Source organism: Neodiprion fabricii, chromosome 5 (assembly GCF_021155785.1).
Source record: "Neodiprion fabricii isolate iyNeoFabr1 chromosome 5, iyNeoFabr1.1, whole genome shotgun sequence".
Classification (NCBI taxonomy): Eukaryota; Metazoa; Arthropoda; class Insecta; order Hymenoptera; family Diprionidae; genus Neodiprion; species Neodiprion fabricii.
In genome coordinates this window covers 5,865,242-5,874,359 of record NC_060243.1, presented here as the reverse complement: position 1 = coordinate 5,874,359, position 9,118 = coordinate 5,865,242, and the positions used below count along the sequence as shown (strand labels likewise).

Here is a 9,118-nt window from a genome sequence, read left to right as displayed (position 1 = left end):
CGCCATGCTGCTGCAAAAACGAAAGTCAATCCGCCATCGATTACTACCAAACACCTATCTCACATGACAGCTCGGTTATTTGACATTTGATATTCGATAGTGGAAAACTCTCTCGCCGAAAGATTAAGCAAGAGCAGTCCAAACGAAACACAATCAGCGAACAGCTATTACACAATTTATAGTGTCTGCTACACCTTGAGCTGCGAAATTTTTTTCCCCCGATTTATGTTTTTTTTTCTTCTTATTTTATCCTCCTTTGCTTTTTGAAAAAGTTGTTTGTGATAATCCTAAGACGCACCCGCAGAAAACGATTAATCACTGTTGGTCTTAAAACGAGTGGCATTGACCCATTATACACACACACGCTTATATATATATATATATATATATATATATATATATATATATATATATATATATATATATATATATATATATATATAAATACGGAGTTTTGCACAGCACCTTAAAAAATGAATAGCGAAAAGTACCGCGGGTTACCGCTCGTATCATTATATCTTTACGTACTGTGAATTTGTGGAACACTTGCGAGGAATAACGTCTGCAAGGCCAACGCAATAATACCTGAATGCCATTCTTCGGTCTCGCCAATTATTACCGGCTTACATATTATTTGATCTTTAATACACGGTAATTTGATGTCTCATGCCGCGCTGGCCCTTTCGCTTTTCTCTGCCAATTTGACGGTCGTTTTGTCTGGGAGAAAAAAAAAAAAAAATAAAAAAAATTCAAAAATCTTAAAATTGCAACAGCTTTGTTCCCGAAGATCAGATCGTCGCCGTAACCGCACGTAATCATTACCCGCACTGCGGAATTTTTTCGAACAATCTCAAATCGCGGTCCAATTGTGTTATTTGCCGAGATCCTCGCCCAGAGAGAATCGAAAGTGAAGGTTATGGTGGAATCGTCCAGGAGTCGAGCTGAGCTGTGATTGGCGGGGTACCCGAGACGGGTGTTTTACATTAACTTCATTGCTGCATGTTTGACCGTAAGTGCATCGACCAAAACCATCAGTACACGGTACGAAGCCGCTTTTGAAGCGACGCGTTTTTTTTTTCTACGCCAAAACCGTTGCGATCTACGTCAGTTGATAAAATCGGCGACGAATAAATGGCCGGAAAACCGCAGAGTTTCTTTCCCGTGTATCGGAAATCAAAAAGCTTCGAGATCGGTGCCGTGAATTTTCTTTCAGAACGAACAAAGCGGACAAAAATCACCGCCTGAAATCACCGCGTGACGCCGGAATTTTTCAATTAATCACAAGATACAAAGTTTACATACATATATATATATATGTATACATACGCGTATAAGCATTGACATATTTCATTCGCCTCGTGGGAATGAATAAAACCAGGTGAGTCTACGGTTCGTGAGTTACGAATACGAATTTGGTATTCAGCCTTATTTCACTCCTGCATGTCGCCATAAATCATCGCATCTATCATCTGACGATTTCTTTGTACCATGAAACGCAAGCTTGCTTTCTCATCCCGATTCAGCGAGATTACAAACACGCGTCTTGCCGGGCCCTTATGTTGAAATTGCTTTGGTACCTTACGTTGCGACGGAGCTCGCGATTAACGGGGGGGGGGGGGAAAAAAAAGAAACGAATAGCACGCATCGCAGCCTTAACAAGGTGTTAATTAAAATCGTATACCAAATAACCCTGGAGAAGAGAAGACGAGGTGCTCGGTATAAATGCCGGAGAGAAATTAACTCCTGACTTTACTGCTGCTGCTTCGGGCGCGAAGTGACAGAAAAAGAAAAAAGAAAAAAATTAAGAGAACCAACAGTCGGAGATATAGAATAGAAATTAGACTAAGGTACGGTTGAAAGAAAGAAAGAAGAGTTGAAATTCTATTCTGTAACAGGCGTAGAATTTTACACGTGTATACGTATATCGCAACTCCAGTCGGCAAAGAAAGGCCGAATGGTCCGCTGATGGTAGTAATTAGAAGCATTGGAAGACATTGGAGAAAAAGAAAAGAACTGTGATAAATAATAAAGTAGCAAATGACCTGAACACTGGAATTCAAATGACCTTTGTTAGGCGGTTGCAGCAATATTTTCTCCGTTCTAGCTTGTTTTACAATCGTTATTATCATCTCGTTGATCGCACGGTAATATCTGTTAAGCGATGCGCAATCAGTTCTTGCTCCAGGGCTTAAAATATTAAAGTTTCCGAGTAAACATAGGTGTTAGATTTTTCAAGATTAACGACTTCGTCGGATTCATTTGACGCTAATTACACACTCGATACTCGGGTGGATACAACTACTTAAGCCGACCATTACGCACCTTGACCATTTGTCAAATCGACTAATCACGCGTGTTCATTTAAATAATCATTGTCGGACCCCGGCCAAGGCCGCAGCGGACCTTCATTTATGGATCAAATCTAGTTCAAGTACACTTGGAGTAAATTAAATTCACGGAAATGACCGATATAGATTTCGACCAAATTTCGTACCAATGGAATTATGGAAGTTGTTGAGCTTGTTTCTGATAGTCGATAAAATCCTTTAAATCTCAAAAATTTCCAAAGATTACCATCGTCGACGTTATGTCCACATATCGATTTTGTCACACTTCGTATGTTTGCTTTCACTGTCGGCAGAGCAGTCTATTAGTTTAGTAGTTCGCGAAGTCTGTAATCAAGGACTCAATTATCCTTCGGGAACCCTGATCAAAATCTGTATCTACGGAAAATGTAAATCAGATTAAGCCGGTAGATCCTATTTCCGTTTGAGTATAATCAAGTAATTTAATTAACGGGTTGAATCAGTCGTTCTTTGTACCATTCAATGCGACGTTAACACCAATTAGCGCCTCGATTAGACATCGACAAACATTAACCGTAACATAAATCTCTCTGTGCGCGTTGCTGCGGGTGCAAATTGTGCGAAACGACGTGTAAAGCAACGTTTTATGTAACCGGGATGAAATCTGGATCACAAAGTCGAAGGTCTTCTCGTTCACGCATACTTGGCCTGAATTTTGACCAGCGAATATGCAGAAGCTATTGAACTCTTTCATGGTCAGTCAATTTTCACTCGATTAGGTACATTTCGTGCGTATCTGGAGTGAAAACAGTTTGACAAATGAACACGGATACGTTTGGAGGTGCGGTGAAAAGAAAATGTCACGCACCGTATGTGTATGTATAATCTTTACGATCTTGATTATACCCATAGAGGCGGCTTTAAGTGAGCGAGAAAAGTCTTTGCACTTTGTATTGTACATATTTGAGGCAGCCGAGTCAGTCGTGTTAATCGAACGCGGGTGAAGCAAGGAAAAATTGACAAAGGATTAAATAAACCGATAGGTACGCGTGCCGAAGCAGTTCCACATATCGAACCCAGTTGCAGTTTGAATACGTATACATAAAAGATGATTAGCTAAGCGTGACAACTTTATTGTAAGCATAATTTCGTCATTAACCGGCAACGGTAAATAAATGCCTGATGCAGCTCGCCTTTCTACGTGTAACCGTCCGTCGAGCTGCGACGACGGTGATTTATTTCGTCGCACGGTTATACGCAACGTCCATTTGGCTTAGAAAATTAAAAACGACGCGTTCTAACTTATTATACGCAAAGCTCCGCCCTTGAGCCTCAGGCTTCAGGGATAACAGTACCTATACCTACACAATCCTCAAGATCACCGATTTATTTTTCCCTGTCCCAGTCATCCTTGTTATTAGTGGTCCCTATCCCCCCATTGGACACGTGTCACGTGGCGAGAGAAGTGATTATACGTTGGTCAGTTGCGCGCTGATAGCTGGACCAAGATCGTCAGAGCATCAAAAAACGTCGAGGCTTCAACACTGTCCGTGCGAATAGAAATTCTCTCAATCACTTCGGTCAATTACGAAAAATCTCCCGTCAAATTACGCGGCGTTTACTTATTATTTATTTATTTATTTTCATTTTTTTTGCCTTTTTTTCCCCTCTCGCAATCAACCCGTTTTTTATGTCTTCTCGTTACCGGCTCGCAATAAATCCACGCACACGCGAGTGCAAAAGTCGGAAAGTTAATTGCGATTAACACGTGAATACAAGCTTGTGAAACAATTAATTACGCCCAACGAATGTGTGTAATTACAAGCACGACAAACCGCACGGTTATGGATCACGATCCTCTTCCACGTTAATAATTCCTACCGAATATTATCCCCCCCCTCCCTCTCTTGACTCACTTACACCACGTCCTCGTTTTCGCCCTATGAATAAAATTATAAATCCCCGAGCTTTTTTGTCGGGCAGAATGGCTCGCGGTGCGATCCTCGCCCTCATCCTCGTCGGCCTAGCTAAGACGAAACGCGTCTTAGCTCAGCAGGAATATTCGGCAACGTCTTCGCTCGTGGATGAAGATTACACGGACAACGCTATAGACCTCGTGCCAACCACGATCTCATCCCTCGAGGATTTTTTACTCACGATCTCGAACCCCTTTCGGATTTTCAACCGCCCCGAGGACCAACTTGATCGCAATACCGAACGTTTCTTCCTCGGTTTGCCGCCGGGAATACGTGAGGTATTTTTTGCCGGTCGTTCCATCACTCAGAACGGATTTGGCCAAGTCATGAATCAATACCGGAAACGCATTCAGGCCATTTTTCCTGGTGAGTGTTTTTCTTTTCAACCTATTCTTACTTGCGTTTCATACACCTTTATTCCTAAATCTGATATGTTTTACGCATATCAGTTTTCAAGCTGCGCGAAATGAGCAATAACGTAGATCTTACATCTCCTGTGGTGAATACATGGACACCAGATTTTTGTTACAAAATTTACAAAACCGATGTTAAGAGTTATGCAGATCAGTGACAGTTGATGTAGATTTGACTCGAAAAAAGTGCTGTCCGTACATTCACCACAGGAGAAGTAAAATCAACGTTACATTTTTTTCAATGTCGATTCTCCCAATTGATTATCCTGGGACAAAGCCTCGTGTTTTTTTTTCAACTGCTTCGGATTTTGACCTCCGTAATTGTCGGCGGCGATTGACACAATTTTCGACGAACGGATCGCGCGTGTCACGTGACAAATAATAACGATATTACGCTTGCTGCGCAATCATTATTATGCAGCGTTGCGTTCTTCTCGGTTGCTGCAGGTAACTTTAAGCGACACTAGATTTTCCCTCACGTCACGTTTATTTCGCTTAATTAGAGGCTGATTATAAACCGGAACGCGTAGCGCTTGAAATACTTCCGTTTTACCCCCAAGACGAGATAAAAAAAATAATCTCGTGGTTAATCGCTTTTTTCATTCGTGTCTGCCTTTTCTTCATATTCTTCGTTTTATTTATTATCAAACGTTCTTATTCCCGTCGTGCATTGTCGTTAAATAACTTCAGGCTATGAAAATGTTGTTATATCCGTACAATGAAATTGATTTTTTTTTTAAACTCGCGCCAGTGTGACTCGAATAAATTTCCATTCGGTCCATTTTTACTACCACTTTACGCAACGAATGAAACGAATGAAACGAACAACCGCATTGCCTCAAGTAATATGGTTGAATTTTACGATATTCGATTATGTCAACGATTAACTAAATTATTCCTGTACCAATTACTATCAAAATTCACGCCTGACAAGCTGTTACAATTTGAATATTATTTGCGAACAAATCGTATTTCCCGATCTCACGTATCACATCATACATACTATTATATTATATTCATTTTGACATAATTTTCTTACAATCGTGGGTTAAGGCTTCTGCACTTATTTAGAACGTCCGATTTCATTGAATAAAAAATATTATTGTTTATTTGTTATTTTATATTTCTTTGTAATCGACCGAATTACTATCCTTGTAAAAATACTTTTTTCCACTACTGCTGTGTATATCATATACATTTGCAACGGATGCGTCAAATAGCTGGATTTCAATACCGAAAACGATACTCGATTCGTCGCGTCCGTTTATATGACCCATAAATTAAACGGCAGAGCAATTGGTAATTATTATTCGCGTTCCGTGGTTCGAATTAATCGATGCATGAAAAAGCATCCGACGTACCGAAAACCGTGAATCGAGCAATGCCGCGTTTCCCGAATTGCCTAAAATAATTACATACGACTCCCGAGGAATTACCAAACTGCAGAAATAACATACCTAAACGACACAGTTATTAAACACGGAACGTGCGATATAACGAATGAACGTTAACGGTAATAATGATTGCCGATAATTCGATTCCATTATGCGCTACGAGCGGTGGGATTAAATTATAACACTCCGTTAGCTCGACGTCGGAATGAAACGATCCGGAAATATGCATTTTTCTAAATTCCCCCAGGAACCCGTTGGTGCGGCAGCGGAGACGTGGCTCGCAGCCCAAACGACATCGGGATCTTCAGCCTGACCGACACCTGCTGCAGAACACACGATGCTTGTCCGGAATACGTACTCGCCGGAAGTAGCAGCAGGGGTTTGAAAAACAACGGGATATTTGCCAGGTATTGCGTAAACGAAACGAATTCGAATAAATGAGATTTTCGATTAATCAGCGATTTGGATCGATCGTTTTTCGGATCAATCGAAAAAATGATCGATCGAAAGCGTCGATCAATCGCACATCGCTGATATACGTAAATCATGTTCTCGGCAATGCGGGTGGAGAAAAAGGTCTCGGAGGAATCACCTGAGCCTTATGAATTGTCGTTGATATTTACTGGTTCCAAGGCGAAGAGTGAGGAAAAAAGAACACGAAATAACTCGTCATTCACTCGAGATGAAGCCAATGGTGCTTCCAAGGTCTTCGCTACCGATCGTGTTGCAATATTATACCGATGGCCACTCAGCCTGTCGCAAGTCTGTCGTCATTCCGTTTTGCCCACTGGTTTCTGGACCGAAATGACAATTGAATCCGGTACGAGAGAATGAAACCGAAGTTATAAGGGGATCGACGATTCGCAGGGTGGAGGAACTTTGCTTTAATACCTTAAAGCGGACAGCGCGTGGTGCTAATAAGGATCGACGCACGGTTTTTAGTCTGACGAAATTATCGGGTTCATAAATACGATCCTATGTCAAATATGGACGTTCAACCGATTATTTATACCGATAATATGGGGACATATTGTATGTTGAAACCGGGTAAACTTAACGTCTAGACTCGATTGAGAAAAGCCTTGATTATTAGCTTATCATGCCAACAGCTAACGGGTCTTACGAAATTTCACAAATTCCGTTAATTTTCCTGAACGCGGAGGAAAAAAATAAGCTTTAAATCACACGATTAGGAGGTGCGGGGGCTTAATGGGATTTAAGGTTGAAATATTTACGGTTATTTTTTCGCCCGAGGTATAACGAGTGCCCGTGAGACTATGATTTCGTTTCGAATGTAACACCGAATCTGATGCCAATTTTTCTAATCGATCATGAAAAGTTATTCCGCAGGTTATTCAACCCCGGTTAATTTTACGCACTCATTTTTTTGTATCTTAACACTTGTGATTATCGCGGAGAAAGCGCGAAAACAACGTGCAAAATTACAAGCAAACAGATGAACTTCTACCTGCAGGATTTTCTGGATCAGGGAAATTATTTGTTCAATGTTAAATTACATCCAGACGAATATGTTTACACTCAAAAAACAAAACTGAAGATGAATTAAAAGCGAATTTGCATTGCGGAAAAAGTAATTCACGTGCCAATTCTTACAGTGAGCCTGAAAATTCATATCGCAGTAATAATCACGAGCCCTGTAACAAATTTCAAGTTTGTCAATTTATAAAGGTCAAGATGAAACTTGCGATATGATGCGGAACAAAACGAATGCAATCTTAGGAATAAATGTATGCGTTAATATACAACGGTTAATATATTATTGTTAAGAACCGTGCGGCGATGTTGATAATTGCAAAACAGTATCTTGGCCTGATCTGGTTATCTGTATTAAAAAAAAAAAAAACGAACAACACGAACATAAAATGAACTCGCATTAAGACACGATTTGATTATTTTTTTTTAGATCCCACTGTTCGTGCGACGAAGAATTTTACCAGTGTTTGAAGAACACGCACACACTGATAGCGAAGAAAATCGGTATCACTTACTTCGACGTCCTTCAGCCACAGTGTTTCAAACTTGAATATCCGATCAAGCGGTGCTTGCGATTCACGAGGTAATTTTGATCCGTGAATAACGACGGACAAGCGGCGAATTGTTGAGGAAATATTTTGTCACGCGATCTTATGGATTTTATTATTTTCACTCACAGTTTTCCGGGGACAAAGAGATGCGTTTTGTACGAATTCGACACTTCTGGCAACAAGACGTGGCAGTGGTTCGACAACGCCCATTTTCTCGGACACTTTTAATCGAAGAATTAATTACGGTGTCTCTTGTAGCGTTCAAATTTTTAATAATTTTGTTACGTACGCTGGATGCGCGATTTTATTTATTGCTTCTTTGATCACGTTAGCTGATTTATTAGCTGCGTAAAGATCACACATTTGTGCTAAAAACTTTATACATTATAAGCTACTCTATTATTTTCACTAATTTATTTCTACTAGCCGCTAGTCTTTCATTCGCAAAAATACTCATTCATTCTAACTTGTCGATTATCGCACGCAACCACAAGTAACTAAGTAAACTGTAATGTGAAAGACTGAAGATGTTTGAAGAACGGGCTTTTTTTTACCTTCTACGGAATAATCCGTTATTGGATATTAAAAATAAACACGTGTACTTCGTATATGTATACCTATAACCACGAAAACGCGGAACTGTTTTATCTTGTCTCCGTTTTTTTTCTTTTCTTTACATATTATAAATAATTTATTATACTGAAATTGTGTGACAATACTATAATATAGATAGATATACAATAAAATTCAGAGAATGTGTAAGTATGGTTGATTTTTTTAAACTTGAACAAGCGCGCAACTTTACGCGATACCTTTTCAGTCACTTCTGATTTTCTTCTATTTATTTATTTATTTATTTTCTTTGTTTCCTTTTTATATATTTTTTCACATCACGGCGGAGTGTCTATCCGACGTTCAATGTACGGTCTGTGAAGGAAAAGAACGCGATGAACAGAAAATATTAATGGAGAGAAGAGACTAATT

General features: G+C 39.9%; 1 protein-coding gene across 5 annotated transcripts; it reads left to right on the top strand.

Annotated features, from left to right (window-relative positions):
• Positions 1–990: 990 nt before the first annotated feature.
• LOC124183688 (phospholipase A2-like) lies at positions 991–9,118 on the top strand. 5 transcript variants are annotated; one of them, XM_046572502.1, is made up of 5 exons: positions 991–1,009; positions 4,290–4,648; positions 6,337–6,496; positions 8,014–8,166; positions 8,263–9,118. In XM_046572502.1, exons 2-5 carry the CDS (start codon positions 4,291–4,293, stop codon positions 8,360–8,362), a joined length of 771 nt encoding a protein of 256 aa, XP_046428458.1. In that variant the 5' UTR covers positions 991–1,009; position 4,290; the 3' UTR covers positions 8,363–9,118. The 5 variants fall into 5 exon arrangements, with proteins under 5 accessions (XP_046428458.1, XP_046428455.1, XP_046428457.1 ...); XM_046572499.1 differs by lacking the exon at positions 991–1,009 and adding an exon at positions 1,303–1,378; XM_046572501.1 differs by lacking the exon at positions 991–1,009 and adding an exon at positions 3,291–3,349.

Coding starts and splice junctions, on each gene's coding strand:
- LOC124183688 (XM_046572498.1), top strand. CDS start 4,249: ATGAATAAAATTATAAATCCCCGAGCTTTTTTGTCGGGCAGAATGGCT. Junction 6,497..8,013: donor AACAACGGGATATTTGCCAG/GTATTGCGTAAA, acceptor ATTTTTTTTTAG/ATCCCACTGTTCGTGCGACG. Junction 8,167..8,262: donor CGGTGCTTGCGATTCACGAG/GTAATTTTGATC, acceptor TTTCACTCACAG/TTTTCCGGGGACAAAGAGAT.